This window comes from Pteronotus mesoamericanus, unplaced genomic scaffold, assembly GCF_021234165.1.
Source record: "Pteronotus mesoamericanus isolate MK-2021 breed Mesoamerican mustached bat unplaced genomic scaffold, CSHL_Meso_final contig_84, whole genome shotgun sequence".
Classification (NCBI taxonomy): domain Eukaryota; kingdom Metazoa; phylum Chordata; class Mammalia; order Chiroptera; family Mormoopidae; genus Pteronotus; species Pteronotus mesoamericanus.
The window spans coordinates 1,649,159-1,670,311 of record NW_026555267.1 but is presented as its reverse complement, the minus strand read 5'-3'; the positions used below and the strand labels follow the sequence as shown (position 1 = coordinate 1,670,311).

The 21,153-nt window shown below is 55.4% G+C and overlaps 1 protein-coding gene across 2 annotated transcripts in view; it reads right to left on the bottom strand.

Moving 5' to 3' along the window:
* ITGA3 (integrin subunit alpha 3) overlaps positions 1 to 18,802 on the bottom strand; it is a 28,761-nt gene extending 9,959 nt beyond the window's left edge. Inside the window, exons 1-17 of one of the 2 annotated variants that reach the window (XM_054585383.1) lie at positions 18,772 to 18,802; positions 18,128 to 18,335; positions 11,012 to 11,139; positions 10,613 to 10,692; positions 8,374 to 8,623; positions 6,963 to 7,049; positions 6,399 to 6,606; positions 5,740 to 5,936; positions 4,023 to 4,111; positions 3,763 to 3,899; positions 3,509 to 3,595; positions 2,303 to 2,370; positions 2,084 to 2,220; positions 1,358 to 1,507; positions 1,159 to 1,256; positions 668 to 815; positions 354 to 422 (exon numbers count right to left, since the gene is read on the bottom strand). In XM_054585383.1, coding sequence (XP_054441358.1) covers positions 354 to 422; positions 668 to 815; positions 1,159 to 1,256; positions 1,358 to 1,507; positions 2,084 to 2,220; positions 2,303 to 2,370; positions 3,509 to 3,595; positions 3,763 to 3,899; positions 4,023 to 4,111; positions 5,740 to 5,936; positions 6,399 to 6,606; positions 6,963 to 7,049; positions 8,374 to 8,623; positions 10,613 to 10,692; positions 11,012 to 11,139; positions 18,128 to 18,333 — 2,139 coding nt within the window. In that variant the 5' untranslated portion in view covers positions 18,334 to 18,335; positions 18,772 to 18,802. Of the gene's footprint in view, positions 1 to 353; positions 423 to 667; positions 816 to 1,158; positions 1,257 to 1,357; positions 1,508 to 2,083; positions 2,221 to 2,302; positions 2,371 to 3,508; positions 3,596 to 3,762; positions 3,900 to 4,022; positions 4,112 to 5,739; positions 5,937 to 6,398; positions 6,607 to 6,962; positions 7,050 to 8,373; positions 8,624 to 10,612; positions 10,693 to 11,011; positions 11,140 to 18,127; positions 18,654 to 18,771 lie in introns of those variants that run through there. The other variant, XM_054585384.1, reaches the window with a different exon arrangement.
* Between the last annotated feature and the right edge of the window lie 2,351 nt (positions 18,803 to 21,153).

Sequence of the window (21,153 nt, the reverse complement as noted above, 5' to 3'; positions counted from 1 at the left end):
TTAAGCAAGTTGCTAAAACTTTCTAAGCCTGTGTTTCCTTTCTGTAAAACAGCATCTACCAGCTCAGAAGGTTGTGAGAATTATATCATATAAAAGAAGCAAAGTATTGGGCTTGGGGTGTAGCATATAGTAGGTGCTCAGCAAAATTGGTTTCCTCACCTCCACCTCCTCTCACTTTGTGTATGGCTCCCTAGTGGCTGCATTTTTCTCAGCCTCTGGATCTCTCCCCACCCCTTATTTTATCTCCTCCTCCCCCACCCACTATGTCTCTTTGCTTCGAGAAAGGCTAGGACATAGGCAGGCAGAAGCAAGAAGAATAAGGAGTAGTCTGGGCGGGTGTGGCCAGGGCTTACCCTCTGGTTCCGTTTGAAGGGATTGCCCAACTCGCAAAGGATGGTCTCGTTGGCCTGGCAAGCCCCAGGCTGAGGAAGGAAGATAATCAGGTCTGAAGGGTCAGAGTAGGGCTTGCCCCGCCCCTTCCCTTTGGCACAGGGTCTGTCTGGAGCTCTAGAGGCTTAAGAAAAGGACTCCCCTAGCAACAGAAAAGCTGTAGGCACATGAAGGGGCCCAGCCCAGAGAAGAGGGAACACAAGACAAATGACAACACGTGTCAATGACATGCATATAAGGATGTAAATACGTGGTGGAGCCCGGATTGGGCACTCACAGGGCGCACTGAGGACAGCAGCAGGGCCGGGGGAACTGCCAGGGTGAGCAGCGCCTCGTGGGCATCTTCCCCAGCCCGCTCCCTGCTTGGGGCGTTGGTCACGTTGATGCTCAGGAGCAGTTTCCTGAGGTCTTTGCTGTACTGGAGCCTGAAAAGAGAGGAGCCAAGGACTGAGCCCAGAGCCCCACCCCGGACCCACCCGGATCAATTAGGCCCCACCCCTCAGGTCCACTAGGTCAGGAAAGCCCCTTCTCGGGACAGCCAGGCCTCGCCCTCTGGTCTCACCTGGTGGGGGAAAAACCCCGTTTCTAATCAATGAAGGTCTCACACACCCTACCCGGCCAATTAAGGTCCACTGTCTCAGCCCCGCCTCTGCCTGAGGCCCCGCTCCCGGCCGGTGAAGCCCCACCCCACAGATCTCCGCCCCTCCACTCCCATTAGCCAATGAAGGCCGCCCCACCCTTGGCCAATCGGTGCGGCCCAGAGTGCACCTGCTCATCTGCTGCCCCTGCTCCGACACGAAGGCTGCCTGCATCTGCAAGTTGCTGTCGCACTTGTTGTCCTGCCCGCACTCCTTCTGGAACTGGACCTGGGGTGGCCAGAGGTGTGAGGAGCCCACCGCCCGCCCCGCGGCACCTTCTCCTCCCACCGCCCTTCCGGCCCCTCCCTGCTGGTCCCGGCCTCACCCACCTCAGTGTGGTTCTCCAGAGCCTGTGCCTGGTTAAGGATTGGGTAGGCGTCCAGGGACCGCAGCCCCAGCCGGGGGCGCTCCGGGAAACGCAAAGGTAAAGAGTAGTTCATGGAGATCACAATGGGGTGGAGTTTGTCACGGATGTTGTCCTGGGAAAGACAGCAAGCTGAGCCCATCGCTGCACTGCCCTCCCTGCCGACTTGAATCCTCACACCACCCTGAGCCCCCAAGAAGGAGCTTAGGCCCCTCTCCGCCTTGAAAGCCCCCCAGTACGGCCGAACCTTTTCTTGTTCTATTACCAAACTGACCTCATTCCTACCACCTTGATCCACAAGTGAGGAGATGGGGGCTCACCCTCCCCAGATCTTTCCGGGGAGGTTTGAGTCTCCCTTCATCCCAGGTATCCCCAGGTTGAACTCTCCCTTTCCACTCGGATGTCCCAGAGAGTGGCTAAGCTTGCCCCCCACTCATGGACCCTTTCCCCCGAGAGCTGAGCTGAGGCTCACAACCCTCATTCTTCTCAGAGGCGAGGAGCCCTTTGGCCCCATCCCCACTCCAAGGGTCTCTGTCTCTCCTCTACCACATGCTGGATGCTGTGTATTCTGCCCCCTGGAGACCTACGGCCTCCAGGCAACCTCCCCCATCTCTTTCACTGGGGAGACTCCGGTCCCTCGCCCTTGACTTGGAGGGATCCTGGCTTTGTCTTTGAGGGATGGCTCCCTCACCATCAGGACCAGCTCTAGCTTCTGGCAGCGCATCTCAGGCATGGAGAAGAAGCCATGGAACACAGGTGACTGGCTCTGCACAAAGCGAAGCCGGGGTGGGCGGCGGTCCCGGTCGGCCTCCAGAGTGTAAGCCAGGGCTGCAGGCGGAGGATGGGGCGGTCAGCAAGTGCGTAGGTGAGCATGCCTCCCCCACCCTACACCCCGCACCCCAGCACTCACTGATGTTTCGCTTGTAGTTGGGGTTCCCAGCACTCTGTTGGTAAGCAAAGCACAGCTCCACCTGCACACTGGTGAAAGGGGATGCGGAGGACATAGAGGGGGTCACAGTGTGACCCAGATATCCAAGCCCTAGCTTTTGCTCCTTTTACTGGGCAAGGGGACACAGGGCCCTTGAGGGGAAAGGCAGGGCACAACTGGGGAATCCACAGTCCACAGAACTGGTCTGGGGGTTCCCTGGCTTCTCCCCTCCCCACTCCCATCAGAGCCATAGATAATAGGGAAAGAGGTCCCAGGGGGGGAACTAAGGCCCTGAGAGCAGAAGGAGTTGCCTAAAGTTGTGGCGCAGCCAGGATCTCCAGTCCAGATCTCCTCGCACACCCCCACGGCTCTGCCCTGTCTCCCTCGGCCTTCTAATCCAATATCCTCATTCACAGAAAGACTTTGAGTCACCATCTCAGCACCTAACATATTTTGAGCATTTAGGGTATACAGGGTGCCATGCTAAGGGCTTTTTGTACATTATCTCATTTAATTAGCAAAACAATCCTTTTAATTGGTTATTATTAACTTTGTTTTATAGGCAAAGAATCTGCCCTGGCTGCTGTGACTCAGTGGATTGAGTTCTGGCCAGCGAACCAAAAGGTCCTCGGTTCGATTCCCAGTCAGGGCACAATCCTGGGTGGTGGGCCAGGTTCCCAGTAGGGGGCATACGAGAGGCAACCACACATTGATGTTTCCCTCTCTTTCTCCCTCCCTTCCCCTCTCTCTAAAAATAAATAAATAAAATCTTTTTTTAAAAAAAGAATTTGAGACTCAGAAAGAGTAATCGTTTGCTAATAGTGGCTCTCTTCTTCCCTACATCCAATGAAGTGTCTCCCTCGTTCCTCCTCCCCTGGGATCTCAACTGCCCAGGGCCTACCCGTACCCCTACAGCGGGCGCAGCTGTCATTTGGAGCAGCCAGTCCAGAGCTCCCACTGCTAACCACCATGCCCTGCTGCCCCCTCCCCTCTTCATCCACTACCTCCTGCAGGGAATTTTGCTTTTTAATGAGGTTGGGTAGGCTGAACAATGCTTACCCCAAGAACCCACCCCCTAGTGGTAGGATCGCAGGAGATGCCAGGGAGAGGTTTGGGAGCCAGGGCCCCTCCTGGTTTGTCTACACATGAGGAGGAATCGGTGGGCAGGGCAGGGACTGAGAATCTCACCAGGAGGTGGCTGTGCAGAGCACAGGGTCCAGCACAGATGGCCTGGCCTCCAAGGTCCTGTGAAGGATGTTGATGACAGGCCTGGCCCTGCATAGAAAACATGCAGATATCAGCACCTCCTGCCTGCCCCAGGCCAGGCAAGGCCAGGGCTCAGGCTTGCGTGGACCTGGTGGTGAAGGTGGACAGAGATGGGGCTCCACACAGGCAGGGTCGGAAGAGAGAACGGGCCCCTATTCGCCGTCGCCTTGGCTCACCGCAGCAGCACGATGCGGTCTGACAGGCTCCCTACTAGCAGGTCTGGGTAGAAGTTCTCATCCACGTCCATCTTTCCGCTCAGGGAGTAGCCAAAGGACGCCAAGCCAGGTAGTCCCAGGTTCTCTCCATGGATTACCTTGGGGCAGGGGGAAGCACGGAAGACAGGCTCTAGGGCAGGCTCCAGGGAGCAGGGCCCATGGGAAGGAAGGGGGGCTGGGTGAGCCAAAGAGGGCAGGTGCCCTTCCCTGGCCATTCCTACCTGCTGGGGCTGTTGGAGGAGCGCCCTGGAGCTGCCGTGGTAGATGTACACTGCGCCCAAGCCCTCAAATGGAGCTCCCACAGCGACGTCTGGGGAGGAGAGGCAGAATGGGGTCATCGCGGGGGCTGTGGGCCCCACGCCTCCCCAACCCTGTGCTCCAGCCACGGAGCCCAGCATGGCCTTGACCTCACCCTGCCAGGTAGTACTCAGACCATCAGGGAACACAGCTCTGTGCCTCAGGATTAAAACTGGGACCATCGGTCACCCACTTGCCTCCTTTTATATGTGGGGAAAGTAGGTCCAAGGGAAGGAAGTGACTTACTCAGTCACATAGCAGCTTAATGTCTCAGGTGGCCCACACTCCAGATTCCTGACCACTGGCTGGTGTTTATTTTCCCTTATTATGGTGCCTGTCATGTCCCCAACCCATCTCCCCTCCAGACACCTGTTTATTCTAATGTCATATGCAAGCAGCGTCACAAAAACATGTCCCCCATTGGTGACTTTGCCAGGTAGTTAGCAAGTACTCATCTCATTTAATCCTCACAAGGGTGCTGGCAGTAAGTACTACTGTCCTCACTTTATAGATGAGGAAATAAACTCAGAAACCCCAAAGTCACACAGCCAATTAGTAGAGGAGAGGATGCTGAAGCCCCTGTATGTCTAACTTGGGGGGCTGGGATTTTAATCAAAACACTATAGTGAACTTTACTAATTAAAATGTCCAGGCTTCTAAAATTCTAACCATTATTTCCACACATGAATCCAAAATGTTTTAGCTTCTTAAACTTTACTCAACTCTTCGTCTGCTGCTTTTGATCTGATAAGGCCTGAGTAACCAGAATGCCAAGCTTGTTAGAAAAGTATGTACGGGAAGAATAAGTAGGCCCTAAGTGGAAACTGGACGACTCACATGTCAGTAAGTGCTTTAGGCTCCATTAGCTGAGCTTTCTGTCACCTGTTTTGACTCTTAGAGGCTCCTTAGCCTTCCTTTTGGTTTTCAGCTAAGTTCTAGGGTACTGAGGATGCCAGAGAACTGACTTCCAGACCAGCCGGTGCTCGCATGACAACCAGGCTCGACCCCTTGATCTGTCCCTCTCCCTGACACCCAGGTCTGACTGGTCCCCAAGTGCTGCAGAGTTCTGATGACATCCTCTATATCCAGGGCTCCCAACCTTGTCTCAGCTCTTAACTTCCCCCAACTGATACACTACATCCTTGATTTTAACACCCCAGCCTTGCTCCCGACATCCATCCCACACTTCCTTCCAGAATGATCTCTCAGTGTACCAAGGCACCAAGCTATCATATCATATCCCTGCCCCCAAACCTTCTCTGGACACCCTTTTCCCATTACCCACATAGAAAGCCCTCGTTCCCCTGCCTGGCTTTCAAAAACATCCATCCCACCCTCACACTCCTTCTCTAGCCTCATCTCTGAAGTGAACACCCACTAGATTTGGGCACACTAGGCAGGTACCCCATCCTCACATTGTACCCCTTCTGCTCCTCTCTACCGGGCACTCAGCCCAGCCTTCGATGCCCAGCAGTACGCTCCCTCCTCGCCTGCGGTGGCTCTCTTCTCGTCCTCTCTCCAGTACTGCTCTAGCTCCCTGGGGCCTAGGCCCCACCCCATCTCCTCTTGGCCCCTGTCAAGCCTGGTATGCAGCTGGCACTCATTCAGTGGGGGTGCTGGGGCGATAATGCTAGCTCATACCCTGGAATCCATCCTGGTTGATGTCACCAATGCTGGCCACGGAGAAGCCAAAGGCAGAGCGACTGGGGCCATGAAGAAGGAGGGAAGGGTGGGCAGGGAAGGAGGTGCCTGCCTGGTTCATGAAGACGTAGATGGCACCCCCTACCTCCTTCTTCCGCTCAAAGTAGTAGGGGGCACCCACCAGGAGGTCCTGCCACCTGCAGAGGAGAGAAGGAGGGGGAAATGGGAATGTGAGGTGAGCATGCAACATGCAGCATGACTCTTGTTTAGCAGGCACAATTGTGCCAGGGCACACGACTCTACAGATGGCACCTCCGGCCATAGGTCTTGGGAAAGCCATGGAAATGCCATGACCTGGCATGACCTGTCTAACAGAAAACACAAGGGGGAAGCCATGCAGGTACAGATCATACCCAAACAGCCCATATCCACTAGAGCCATAGGAACAACAGACATAGAGATGCAGGTGTCATGCAATTGACATGCAAATACCCAGAATCCCATAGAATCTGATGGCAAATCAATGGGCACAACTGATTTGCAATCCCCGGGATAGCATGCAAACAAATGCACAAAGGCAAGCCTCCATTCCTCTGCCTTGGCAAGCCTGCCCCCCTCACCATTCTCCCTGGCCCCAGAGAATGTCCCTGGATTCTCACCCATCATTGTTCAGGTCTGCCAGGGCAATGGCGCTGCCAAAATAGGCGCCCACCTGTGTGCCCTCCAGCACCTGCCTCCTCCGCAGGTATCCACCTCCCTCCTGGCTCAGCAAGAAGACAGCGCCTATATGTCGGTGCCGTGGGGCACCTGCCACAATGGTGATGTCTGTACGGTGAAGGATGGCGCTTCCCACCTGCACCGTGTACCCTGGGATGGGGGGAAGGTGGTCAGTCAAGGCCCTAGTACACTTTGTCACCTTCTACTCTGGACCCACCTCCGAGGTTCCCCACCCCCCTTATCTTCTCCTCTGTTCTAAGCTGGGCAAAAAAGTGGCTTCTGGATGCCCATCCCCAGGCCTCTCTGCACACTGGGCTGTGAGCGCCATGAGAGTAGGATCTTTGCATCTTGGTGCTCATTAAGTTGCTCGTTGAACTTAACGCCACTATTCGCACTTGCCCCCTGGCCTCACTGTTCCACCAGGCACTGAAGGTGAGAGGGCCAGCCTGCCAGGGACTGAGCACCCCCTCCCCTTCCACCCGTTGGGCACCCGCAACTGGACTCACCAATATAGAGGTTTCCTTGGTCTCCCGGGTCCTTGTAACCGTATTCGGTTAAATCCCAGTCCTTCCGCTGAATCATGTAGCTGTTTCCTTCACAAAGATTTGGGGAGAGGGAGTGTAAGTCCCCACCCCTGTCCTCTGCCATGTCCAGGCCTCTCCCCAGAGAAGGATATTAATAACCTTTTGAAATATTTGTGAGCACTTTGCCATGTGCACATCATTTCCTCTTTACTTGAACGATTCTGTGAAGTAGAATGATGACTCGCATTTTGGAAGTGAGAAAATAAGGCTCGGGGACAGGGAGCTAGTTGTAGAGACGTGGCTGGAATCCAGTCACCCAGGCTCCTGGATACTAGATGACACTTCTGCCACTCGACACTGAGGCCAGACTTCAGGCCATTATCTCCTCTGGGACCTGCACCCACACTCGGGCTGCCTGCCTGGCCCCTGCTCCCTGGGGCTGCTGCTGTCTAGTCCCTGCCACTCCGCCAAGGTTCTGAACGACCAGGCAGTGGGAGGCAGGACACTGGAACAAGCAGGGGCCTCAGCCTCAAGTGAGCCCAGAGCTGCAACCACATCCGGGTCTGGAGGGAGGGCGAGGCTCTGGGCTCCTTCTGCCTGTTGATTCTACAGCTGAGTGCAGTAAGGGGTTGCTGTCGCTGCAACCCCTGCGGTGGAGAGAGGCAGAGAGGGACGGGGTGTGGGCCCTCAGGCTCCTGTGCTCTGGTTGTTACAAGCAGGGGTCTTGATACAAGGAAATACTTTGCAGCTCTCAAAAAACTGCCCTATAAGCACTGGCATGAAAAAAATGCCCACAGTTTATTAAAACGTGAAAAGGGAAAGTAGAGCAGCATGTTTAGCGTGATTCTCTTTGTGTGTGTTTTAAAGGTACCTATAGAAATTCTAAAATAAGTCTGGATGATCCACAAGATACAATATACACTGGGAAACTGATGAGGAAGATGGGGGGGAGGTGGCAGGGAAGAAAGGAGGGGCACCTTTACTCTTTATTTTACCAAATCCTACCATACCATTTAGCAGTTGTACCAGGAACATGTTTTACTTTCTAAACCAGTTTTTAATGGTTAAACTGGAGTCGGGTGGACTTGTGTTCTAATTCATGTTTCATAACTTATGGTTGGCTTGAGCAATTCACTTCTCTGAGGCTCAGTTTTCTGTAAAATGGGTATAATAATGCCTGCCTCATAGAGTATTTTAAGATTAATAAAATGATATGTGTAAAGCCTCTGGCACATATTAAGTGCTTTAAAGCAGTAGAAGTCGTGGTGGTTGCTGATATGGGCAAAAAGGCCCTGTCTCTTCTGCCCTCTAGCGTGGAGGGTCTCGGCCAGCTGTTCCAGTGGCTACCTGGGGTGGGCAGCCTCTGCTCCTCGTCTCCCCCCATGGTCCTCACCTCTCCAGTTGTAGGCACCGGGAGCACCGAAGTACACAGTGTTCTTGGTGAAGCCACCGCTGGTGCCCAGCTGGCACATGCCAGTCTCCAGGTAGTCAGTGTTGCTGTTGCACATCTCGTTGTGGTATGTCTGCCAGTCATCATTGGAGTCCAGCTCTAGGTTGTTGCCCCGCACATAGCACTTGCCCACCATGCGCCGCTGGTCCTCTGACCCCGACCACAGCACCTGGGTGTAGCGGTGGGCGCAGACCTGGGGACCCCACCCCAACACACAGCCTGAGCCTGCAGCAGGGACCCAGGACTGGTTGTCTCCTTGGCCCTGTGCACCTCTGGCTCTGCAGGAGAGGATTTGAAAGGGGCCTCCTTCTTTTTCTTTCTTCCCCCAGTGATGCCTGGACCTGCGTCTCCTTTCCAAAATTTAGAAATCTGCTCTGAAAGTTGGAAATGCTTTGTGGGAAGACGGAAGTTACTGGATTTGAGAGTGGCTCAGAGATCTTGGCAAAACAAAATGGGAAAGGATGAGGGAATATGGGTTCAGGCTCTCTGGTCTAAAAGGAGCTGGATACCAAGTAAATTAAGGAACTTGCTTCTCTGCTGTCCCCCAGTAACCCTGCCCTCTTTTTTTCTCGTAAGCTTTATTTATCTTTTAGAGAGAGGGGAAGAGAGGAATCAGTTGCCTCTGGACACCTGGTCAGCAACCTGGGCATGTGCCCTGGCTGGGAATCGAACAAGCAACCTTTCAGTTTGCAGACCAGTGCTCAACCCACTAAGCCACACCAGCCAGGACACCACGTTGCCCTCTTAATGAAAGGACCACTAAGAACAACAACAACAACAATAATAATAGCAGTTAAAACTGAGTGCTTACTATATGCCAGGCACAATTCTAAGCTCTTCACATATTAGCCCTTTTAAGCTTCCTAACAACACTGTGGAGTAGGGACAATTACTTTCTCCATTTTAGACAGGGAAACTGAGACACAGAATAAGTCTCTCTGCCTAAGATGTCTCATCTAGAGAGAGGCAGAGAATGTTCACACCAAGGCTGTCCGGCTTGAAGTCTAAGCTGTTAAACACTGGGCTGTGCTGCTTCTCTTGCAGCTTTTCCCAGCACGCTGGAGGCACTCAGTAAATAGTTATTGGGCAAATCAATCAGAATAGGGTGTCTGTAGAGCAGTCACGGGCCAGGAAAAATCCAGAACCAGGTCTAGTTTTTGTTGGCTTACTTTTTTTGTCCCTTCCAACTGCGAGCTTCACTCCCACCAGCCGAGCCTGACTTGTCACCACTAAGTTCCTAGTGCTGGCACCGTGCATGGCACAGAGTAGGTGCTCACTAAAAACTTGTCGAAGGAATAGGTAGGGGGGGTGAGCTGACAACACTGAAGGACCCTGGACCTAGAACTGCCTTCAGTGGGTCCTAGACGCACACCGCCACAACAGTGGTCTGAAAAAGGTCTATGAGCGAATCGATGCAAACCTGGAACTTAAAAGTGTCCAAATGTGACAGAGCACAGCAGTGATGGCTGTGGGAGTGATGATTTATTGAAAGGGGGCACATTGTCTAGAGTGATATAAATATGCTGTTTCGCTAACGGACCTTGGTTACACAGGTGTGTACTTTTCAAAACTCATGGAAATTTAAAATCTGTACATCTCACTGTATGCAAATTTTACATCAATTTTTAAAAACTGTCTATCTGGAACTCAGAAATTGAGGTGCTGCCCCCTCCCCCGCCCAGGGCCAGCACTGAAGAATGTGGGCAGGAGGTAACAACTGACAACAGCAAGTGGCCCCCAAACCCAATCTAACTGAGCTGGGGTCAGCAGGATTATGCCTCTTCAGCCAGGCAGCCTCCCAGGAAGGGGTGAAATCAGGCCACATTGCCCGAGGCCGGATCTGCCCTTTTCTCTTGCAGATCCAGCAGCTCAACTGAGTTCCTTCCCACGAAGGGTGAGCAACTCAAGGGGTGGCTGGGGTGGGGCAGGGAGGAAGTGTGATTCAGACGGACCCAGGTCATGCTGGGTCTTGGGAGTGTGCCAGACCCGCCCCTCCCCAATAAAGGCAGGATTGAGGGACACAGTTAGCCACAGAAATGGACATTTGCAAACCACCCCCCTTCATGCACCAAGGACCCCCTCTATCCTCTGCTTTCCCCCCAGCTCCAGGGAGATGAAGGAGAGGGCCAGAGCCGGGGGGGGGGGGGGGGCGGGCGCGCAGCCGACTTGAGTGCCCACTTACCAGGACTCTGCCTGCAGGGCCCTGGCTGGCCACAGTCACACCAAGCCACATGTCCTCAATTATGTGACGGTCAGGGTCACCTGTGGGAGGGATCATGAGCCACGGCACCCCACCCTCCCAGTGCCTAGAGCCTCCAGAGGGCCGGGGTTGGTCCCTCCCCGGTCCTCCACTGCAGCAGTGCAGCCGTCCCTACTCCCCGTCTCCAGCCCCCGCCCCCCTGTCGGAGCTCCACAAATCCCGTGTGGTCCCGCTCTAGGACCCCCTCTTCTCATTTGTTCAAGAAGTGACTAGAAACTGCCCAGGGGAGCCTTTTATCCCCTCCACGTTTTTCCTCTCTCGGCCACCCCCGCCCCCGCCAGGCTCCCGACCTGGCAGTGGTCCCCGGCCCCTTCCCCTCACTTTTCTCTGTGATGTCAATCCTCTCACAGTCGTCCTTGTGGGCAGTGAGTGGGCACAGGTACACAGCACCAGTCCGGTTGGTAGAGCCATCAGGCATGGCGAGGTCCCGGGGGGCACCAACCAGGAGCCTGGGGGGCAAGGAGGCAGGGGGCCTGGGCTCAGACTTTCCACAGCCCACTTCAAACAACTTGCTGTTTCACTTGTATTTACTGAGCATCTGCTCTGCCAGGCTTTGTGCCAGGCTCTGGGGTTGGGAGATAAACGGAGCCCAGCTGCGGCTCTCCAGGAGCACCCATGCGGGGGAAGGCAGGCCAGGAAGCAGACCTCCGCAGTCGGTGCCTTGTGAGAGGAATGCAGAGAGCAAACCAGCCCAGGTTCTGTGTGAGGAGCAGTCAGGGAAGAGGGGACCTGGCCTGCGTCTGACAACCAGGGTTCACCAGGTGAGGAAGGGAAGGAATGGCACTTCAGGCACATGAACGGCACGAGAAAGGGCCAGAAAGCATGAGCCAGCAGGGCGACTTAGGGATCTGCAGGGCCCTGATACAGCTGGAATCCAGGAACTTGGGGAGGGATGAGAGGCCGGGGTGGGAAGAGCCATAGGGGAGCCTTGGAGGGATATTAAGCAAGGGCGTGACAGCGTCAGAGCTGGGTTTTGGAAGGAATGCTTTGGCCTCTGAGATGAAGATAGACCAAAAGAGAGCATGACTGGGAGAACCCTGGTGCAGGGTGCAACTTCCGGGGGGCCCAAGGGGAGAGCGTGTGAGGAGAGGGCTGGGGTCTGTCCTTGGGAACCTGGGTCCTGCCACTCTAAGTCATCTGAGGACTTAGATCGAGACATGGACCCCTAAGTGCTCTGGGCGATGTTTCCCTGCCCCGCCCCCCGCACCTTAAGACAGGCACGCAGGTATTGGGGGACTGGGTACCTGGCATTTTGAACAATGTGGCCCCAGGGCAGTGATCTTGGAAGGTGGGCACGAGAGTGGGGATGGGCGAGGACTATCACCTGGTCCCCAGGCTGCCCATCTTCAGGGACACTGGCTACAAGTTCCTACAAGGATGCCTAGGGTCCTGGCAACCCATCTCATCCCAGAGAAGTGACCAGAGGTCAGAAAGGGGATCAGCCTTGGAATAATAGGTCTAAAGAGTCCTTAGGCCACCAGCATCAGAAATCCCTGGGATATGTGTTAAAAAGGCAAATTCTTCAGCCCATGACAGACCATCTGAATAGAATATGGGTGGAGCTCTGGAATCTGCATTCTTGGCATGTACACCCAGTTTGAGAACCCAGCTCTACCACTCTTTGCTCTCCCAGCATCATGTCACCTCTCAACAGCCTCTGGACCTTCTGCCAGGACTGCCTCCCTGATCCTGGTGGACCCAGCCTCCTGGGTGGCAGGCACCTCTGAAGAACCCCTCCATCTGAGCCCAACAAAGCTATCACCACGAGGCTCCCAGCTCAGAAATGGGGCTCCGGGCCACTTGCCAGAGTCTGGAAGTGCAGAGCCATATCCCGCCTGTGGCTCCTGCCTGGGACCTGGGAGGGAAGGCTGCAGGGAGTGGGCAGGGCGGGGGCCTGGGCAAGCCAGGGCCTGGGTACCTCCGCCCAATGGGTGTCAGGAATGCACTGCCTGCGGGTGCTGGAAAGGGGGCGGAACCTCTGCCTGTTCCTTACACCTCATCTCAGACCTCACTCAGGCCTGGGGAAGTGCTAGGCATGGCTAGGCAGAAAGGCTGGCGGGGGGCCAGTGTGGCAGCCAGGCCCACTTAGTCACCCTCTTCGAGGTTCAGGAGGGTGCCTGGTGAGTGGCTTCCTGACCACCCATGGATGGCCACCCCTGAGGCGCCTGGCAGGTGAGAGAGAGGAGGCCTAGGAAAGAAACATTTCAGCCTGGGAGCCTAAGGGCTTGGTTTTAAGGTTTGTTCTGCCTCAAGGGGCACCTCCCTTTCCCTCTCTGAGCCCTGAGTGCCTCATCGGTAACAGGGGGACAGCAGCTGTCCCTGCGATCTCCAGGGTTATGGCGGGGAGGGGAGGTTCTTTCTTTCAAAGGGGCTTTCTGACAACGAAGCTATGGCCAACAGGAGCGCTGTCATTCCGATCCCTGAGACACCAGGACTGGCCCTAGGCACATCCCTAGTCTCGCCTCAGGAACCCGCAACTTTCTACTCCAACCAGGTTAGGAAGCCTGAAGCAGAGGGCAAGTGGCCCAATAGTCCGGTTATGTAGATGGAGCAGAGGGTGGGACACAGAAGCACTTCCAACACCTAAGGAGAGGAGACCAGGCAGTCACGAAGGGGGCCGTGGGGCCCTGAGAACTAGAGCCATTCTACGGTGGGAGCTCAGAGATGGCGGGAAGGAGAAGCCAGAGGCTTGTGGGCCAGAGGCGCCCAGGTTGCTTCCCAGGGTGTGCAGTGGAATGGAGGTGTCGTCGCTCCCACTGCTGCCTGCCCAAGATGTCCGAGGCATGGGCTGAGGGACCCCTCCTCTTAGCCTCCTGGGGAACCGAGCAGGCAGAGCTGCACACAACGGGCAATTGGACTGAAATGAATCCCCTTACCACCTATAACCTTCCCCGCCCCGCCTTGTGCCTCCTGATGGGCAGTGGGGCAGGGCCAATGCCCTAATCCCAGGCCCACATCCTAAGCCTCTCCCTTCCCAGAAATTCCACTGGGAGCCCCCACCTCCACCCCCTGGAGTATTTTTAGCTCCAACTTGGCCTGCTCGGAGGCCCTTTAAAGCCCTCTGGCTCCCAGCCCGGGATCCAATGGGTCTACAGCCAGAGGACTGGGAGTAGATTGGGGGGGAAGATGGGTGTGCAGAGGTTCAGGTCCAGCTGCCTCCAGCCATAGCCAGGTGTGGGAGAACCCAGAGGGTAGGAGAGACCTTACTGATATGAAAATTAATATGCAAATGAGCACGTAACTGTCTGCTGTCCGACCTGGTCCAGATCAGAGAATCCAAAAGCTGACCCCCTTCTAGACCACCACGGAGCCCATCCTCCCGGAAGGAGTCAGAAGGAAGGAGGCCAAGCGGGAGGCTTTGCCCAGCTCTTGGAGCAAGGAAGAAAGATCAGACCAAACCTGTGCTGGAGGGAGGCTGAGCTGGGGGGTGGGCAGGGAGCCCCTCTGGGAGGTTGGTAGATGGGTAAAATGACCACTTAAGGGCTTTCAAACAGCTAGCTGCCTCCTCACCCTCTCCTTTGGCTCCAGCCAGGCAGCCCCTCCTAGACTCTGGGGAGCCCACCGAGCTCCAAGTTCTGGAAAAGCACTTCCTCACCCTGACCCATGACTCGGTTCAAAGCTAATGGAACAGCCAAGTAGAAAGCAGGAGAATGGGAAGGGGCCAGGGTGCGAGGCCCATGTGGGTCAGGGCACCCAGCTGGCTCATCCCAAAGAGAAGGAGGCCTCCTGGGGCGGGGTGATGCTCAGAGACGCAGCCAGTCGAGTTAGCTTCCCAGACTCCTAACCTCAGGGGGGCGCTGGTGTGGCTCCAGTAGGAAGATTTCAGTTAACCTGGAGAGGGCCACAGGGTCCCCTACTCAGGCCAACGGGCCCCCATGCCTTACTCTTCAGGGTTCCCTTCCACCTCAGGATGGGCAGCAGGTTGGGGAAGGGGCTGCCCCAGCTCAGAGCCCAGGGGTAGGGGCGAGGGGGCAGTTCTCAGAAGCCTGGATCCCAGCTCTGTGCCAATCCTGCTGCCCAAATTAGCCATCTCCCTAGAGGCTGCTCCTGTGGTAGCTGAAACTGCAGCCCTTTCTGTCCTCCCCCTACTTCTTATGCTGCCCACCCAGCCCCCTCCCCCTCCGGTGACTCAGCCCTAGAACTAGAGCAACAAGCTAGGGAAAGCGATAGAACGAGAGAGAACAGGAGAAAGAGGCCTTGGCCCAAGCCTCAGATTAAAAAGAACAAGGCCATTTTTCTCATTTCTTCTCCCTCTCCCTTGCTCTGTAGTATTTTTTCCATATTTGATCCCTTAGGGCATTCTTCTTGTCATCTAACCTCAATTCCTCTTGCTGCAATGGACACGCTCTTCCTCCTTTGTGTAGCTCTGACCAAGCCCCTTTCTTTTTCTATGGGATCAGGCTTCCCCTGCCTCCTGCCTGATTCAAAGCTCCTTGGCCCGGACTGGTCATTGGAGAGTGTCAGAGGAAAAGGACACTACAAATGCAGGCCTTCTGCCTGCAGCCACAGCTGCTGTGTCCGTTCCCTCTGGCACGAGCCTTGGAGGCGGTCAGGTGGCTGCTCCGCCCAGGGAAACATGTTTTAGGAGAGCACATCAGGTAATCCTGATTCCTGCCTCCCTCGGGTATGACCTCATCTTCCAGGAGCCCCAGCCGCCCCCACTGCAGACTTCCCAGAAACACTCATTGTCAGGCCTGGGTGAAAGGGAGAGAGGGCCCCCGAGGCATCTCCCATAGCCCACGAGGTCAGGCCAGACCAGGGCACCTGGATTCCCGGGAGGGAATAAAGAGCAAGTGCCGGGGGCAAGGGAGCCAGTAGCCATCTCCCTGAGGAACAGTCCCTCTGCTTCCCCAGGGGTCCTCATGCATCTCACCAAGGAGCCCAAAGCACTTCGTCCTCTGCCCTGCTCCTCATCCCTCACATCAAGAGACAGAAATTGTGGCCTGAGTTGAGGTAAGCATCTAATGTTGCGGGCAGGAAATCCTGGTCCAGAGATGGAGGTATGGGGAACAAAGAAGGTCCGCACCTGGTCTTTTAACCATTTTTGGAATAAGCCCTTCTTTGAGGATATGGCGAAAGCTACACTCTCTCCTGCTCTCACCCCCCAGAACAACGCACAAATACGCGTGATATTACACCTACTTTCAGGGGTCGCTCCACCTCCAGAAAACCTCCTATGAACCCCAGCCTAAGAGTTTGTTCAGGACCATGAACCCTCGCTCTTTTCCAAAGGGACTTTGAGGCTAGCAGAATATAAGACTGAGACTTGAGTTGCTGGTTCCCCTGAGCTGTGCACTCAGGCAGCTGTTCACATCTGGCTGCACAGCTGGCTGCAGCTAAGCCCAGCTGGGTCACTTGGCTCTCCTAAAGGGCCAAGGAGCAGAATTCAGTGAGATAAGCTAAGATCTAGAACCACCCCCTGGGAAAGGCTGAGGATACCCAAAAGAGTAACCCAGAAGTCTGTCTAGATAGAACTGCCCGCCTCTCTGAGGTTCCTCAGTTTTAGAACTTCTGGGCTCTTTTCAGGCCTAATGCCATCTCTAGCTGCCTGGGAAGAAAAGTAGAACTTCTCTGCTCAGCCACCTTGGGCGAGGCCCGTGAGTAGTGAGGGTAGAGCCAAGTCCTGGCTTTGGTACAAGAGCCCTCAGCTGTGCCTTGGCATATGCAGAGTATTTTACATGCATTATCTCACTGAAGTGCCACTATCACCCCATGAAGGAGGTGTGTTCTTCCCCTTTCCCTGGCATGTGGGGAAATTAAGGCTTAGGTATTAGTGACAATTGGCAATGGAACTCTGTAGGTCCTTCTCTCTCCACGATGCCAGGGTGCCTCTTATAGGGCCACAGAGGCAGGAAGGAGCCGACAGATCCAGGTCCAATCTCTCTTTGGGGAAAACTGGCCCAGAGAAGAGAAATATCTTGCTCAAGGTCACAGCAAAACCAGGACCCCCCCCCCGGCCCCCGCTTTCCTCTTGCCTTCCTGATCTTTTCTTTACACTATGTTGCCTTAGCATAGAAAATCTTTTTTCTGGAAGGGGGCAGAAAGAGCACCAATAGAGAAACTTGTGTTGATGGTTCCTTAGAGCCTCCAAAAGGTGGAGGATTGGTCAAGGCCAGACCGAATCTCCTGGGGCCAGGCTGGGAAGGGTGTGGTGGCCCTGGCCTCTGCAGAAACTAGATGGAATTGAGGCCAAGTTCAGGTAGGTAGACTGAGTAGGGCTGGGCTGGCAGGGCAGGAGCTGAGTTTGGACTTTGGGCATTCCAACCTTCCTCAAGTTTCTGTAGGCCCCAGCCAGAGCTGGGCGAGGTTTCAACACAGTTTTTCTGACCATGTCCTCTTGCTCAGCGGGGGTCAGACACCAGTTGGGGGCAGACATCTGGCAGGTCACCCAGCTCAAAGTGACGGGGCCGGCCTGACCTGTCCTAACCACCTTCCCTCCAGGGGCAGTCTCACCTCCCCCAGTGTCCTCTTCCCGAACTGCTGACCTCATGAGTCTATGCAGAGAAATATCTGAAACCTAGACATGCCCCTGCGGGTACAAGTGTGTATGATGGCAGTAGGCGCAGGGGTGGGGGTTGGGGGGGGGACAGGACACACAAGCAGCTGGATGCAGTCACCTTCCCCTTTCTCCCTATGCCTAGCTCTTCCCCTCCTTGCAGCTGTTGGAGGAGAACAGAAGAAAAAGAAAAACACCATTTCCCTCTTCAAACCAAACAAACATACTCAGGGTTGAAGATTCAACATGAATCTGTGGAATGCAGGAAAGCCATCTGGTGGGAGGGTGTCTCTGCTGGGCTGGAGGGGCAGGAGACCAAGCAGGATTTGGGACAGCCCCCCCCCCCCATCTTTAATTCCTCGGCCTCAAGAGATCAGAGGGAGCCCCTGGACAGCTCCGACACACAGACCACGGACGACACACAGACCACGGACGCATCACCTCACCTTCCAACCACCAAGAGGCTGAGAAGAGCCTCCAGTCTGGCTCTGCAGAGGGTGTGGCTGACGCCGCCGCAGACTAAATGCGAGGTGTAAAGGGAGAGGGCTTAAATGCATGGGCCCATAGGTTCTTCCCGGAAAACGAGGAAGAGGGAACCACTAAGTGTTATCTTGCAGTTTTCCCAGCTCCCATCCCTGGAGAGAAGAGGTACTCAACTCAGAGAATGGAAGGGGGCTTGGAAAGCGGGACCCCATTCTGCTCTCCTGAGGGGCTGCGTCTAGACAGGTTCTGGCTGGGTCAGCACTTGCCAATGGTTACTGCCCCCCTCCTCCCATGCCTAATCGCTCCACTTCCCGCCAAACCTGGGCAACAGGAGGGCTGCCCAGGTCCCCGCCCCCTTAATCCTCGCTCACTGTAGCCGGCGGCCCTAGACTCACCTGCGAATCGTCACCCAGCACACACACACTCGTTCTCACCCCACCCCCGCCAGCCTCACTCACAGGTAGCGCAGCTCCTGCTCCGTCTGCCGATGGAGGGCGACCGAGTAGCCGAAGAGGCTGCCCGGGTTACGGGCCTCCTTCACCACCAGGAATCGGGTGTCCAGATTGAAGGCGAAGGCGAAGCGACCGCCAGGGGCCACCATCAAGGCGATCGCGCAGAGCATCGGGCGCAGGACGCGGATGGTGCGGCGGAGACTGGGGCCCATGGCTGCGAGCGGGAGCGGAACCGGGGCGAGAGCGCGTGAGGACGGGGAGCTGGGAGTGAGGACCTGTTCACCTGCTCTCGGCCACACTGGAAAACACTCTGGCCCGCCGCGTCGTTAAGCCCCGTAACGCTGATCAGTTTCTGGCTCCCAGCCCTGGTCGGTTTCACGTCTGCTCAAGGTCTGCGCTCTCAGATTCCCCTCCGAGATCCGTGGATCTATTCTCCCGCCAGCCCCGCGTCGGGTCACCGCGCCCCTGCCCCGGACACCCTGCCCAACAGCTCGTCCCGGCCGCGCCCCCTTGGCCGCACTGTCGCCTTCGATCCTGGCTCGGTGGCGGATCTGGCTGGGCAGGCAAACCGGTAGACCGCAAGGAGCGCGGGAGGGAGGGGTGCCCCTCTCGCGCCCCGCCTTTCCACGCCCAGCTCCGCACCTCCCCACCTTGCGCTCCCAGCCGCCGCTCCGCTCTCCTTCCGGGGAAAAAGAAAAGGTCCGGGCTCCGCCACCGCCTCTTAAAGGGGCAGCACCGCCCCTCCCTCCTCATCCTCCCCCAAACGGCTCCGCCCTCTCCCCCAAACACCTGTCCAGAGCCCCCAAAGGCTAGGATTTCCCATCCCCGCCCCTTGCGTCTCCCGAGAAGCGTCGCATTTTTTAGCAAGATGGATTGGACGGGCGGAGCCGGGGTTGGGATTTGTCCAGACGCTTTGCTGCGGCAGCTACTGCTGCTGCAAAGGCCGTTCCAGTCGCGGCCACCTCTGCCCGCCTGGCTGGAGAGCGCGGGCGAACTGAGCTTCGCGCACCGCTGCCTGGAAAGCCCTACTCGCCTCTGCCGTGCTGTGAGTCCCTGGGGGGAGGCTCACGGTCTCTGGGCATTCTTTCTGGCTCGCAGCCCCTTCCTGTCCTCGTCGTTTTTTTTTCTTCTGCCCACCCGCCCCCATCCACCCTGATCCCAGGTGGGAATGGTCCCTCAGCAAAGCCAGACTGATATTTAGCAGTAGTAAATAACCAAGCATTCTTAGTATTAGCAACAAGACAGCGTTTTCCCCCAAAAGACTGCGTCTTCTGGTATCTCTTATAAGCCTATCGATGTGGAAATGAATCCCTTCTCCTAAGAGTGCCCTGCGTGACCAGGGAGCTGGACCCAGACAACAGCCACTTCTCAACCACCCCTGCCTCCAGGGACTAGCCCAGCAGAATCCCGAAGTTGCTCTTCTCCCACCCAGGCTCAGACTGAGTGGAGGCTAGGCGGGGATGCCAGCCCCGACAGGTGTGTGGTAGGTGGTGCCAGTTGGAGTTCGGTGGGCGGCGCGTAAAGGTTATTCGCAGATGGGCGGTGCTTAAAGGTTATTCGCAGAAGAACCGACTGAAAGGGAACGTCTAATGGTCACCGTGCGGTTTAAGTCAGGTTTCCGTTACAGCAGCACAAAGACCCATTTCCTGAGAACATTCTTTTCACTAAGCTAAAGGAGCTTTCTTATTTGGTCCAGGGAGTTCAGCCCTCAGCGCTCACTCCCTTCAAATTCAATTTAGCGCCCCTGTCTCTGAGAGTTTATAATCATCAGAAAACTGCCGCCCTGGCCGGTGTGGCTCAGTGGATTGAGCCGACCTGGAAACCGAAGGGTCACTGGTTCAGTTCCCTTTCAGGACACATGCTTGGGTTGCGGGGCCACGTCCCCAGTTGGGAGTGTGCGAGAGGCAAATGATGGGCGTTTTTCTCACTTTCTTTCTCCCTCCCTTCCCCTCTCTCTGAAAATAAATAAGTAAATAAATTTTGTTTAAACGTCAAAAATAAAAAAAGAGGAAACTACCATGTGGTGTCCTTATACAGCCGGAACTGTGCTAACTCCTTTACAAATATTATCAAATTAAATCCTTACAACAATTGATTAGATGTTATCTCTGTTTTAGGGTGAGAAAACTGAAGCTCGGGGAGGTTAAGCAACTTGATGAAGGCCACACAGCTCAGATTTTAATCCTGTGTTATCTGACCACAGAGCTTTCCTCGGCCGCTTCAGCTAATAATTAACATTTTTGTATAATGCTCTGGGCTTGTACAATTTGGAGCTCTCTTTAAAGAAAAGAATAAAGAATTAGGAGTACGAAATTAGATTCAGAGCTTGGGAAGGGCCAGATCCACACTCGATGACTCATGTCACACACAGCCTCTCATTTCACCCTCCCAGCCTCCCTGCGAAGTCAGGATTATCATCTTCGTGTGATTTATGAGAGAACCTGGATGTCCAAGATCATAAGGCTCATGGGAGGCAGTTAGGACGGGAAGCCGCTTACAGCAGCTGTGTCTTTGAGAGGCAAACTCCAGGCAGATGTTGATCAGAGAGCCAGATATGCCTAAACAAAAGCAGCTGAGATAACAGTGTTCTCTGAGTTTTTGAGGTCCCTGCCTGCCCTTAGGAGAGCTTTTGTTCCCAAGCTGTGACTCCCAGAGCCATCCAGCCTGTCTCCACGGTCCACCTGTGGCCGAGCCTCCAGGCATTAGGAGATATTGAGGGTCAAGGAACAGGAAGCTGACTTGGCTAGAAGTTGAACCATTCATTTTCTCTCCTCTTGCCTAGCTGCTGGGTCTTCCACCTTGTCCCAAGAGAAAGGGTTCAGCCAGGGCCAGGAGCTCCGGGGCCAGGGTGCCCACTCCGCGTGGGTAGGGGTCCTGCCTGAAACAGCTTTGAGACTCCTGTGATGACATAGAAGGGCTCCATGCCAAGCGTTATCTCTTTGGCCATCCCCAACAGGAATGACCAGCATGTCCGATCCCAGGGCTGGGAGCAGGAAAGGGATGAGGGATGGTTTTTCCACTCCAGGGGAGTG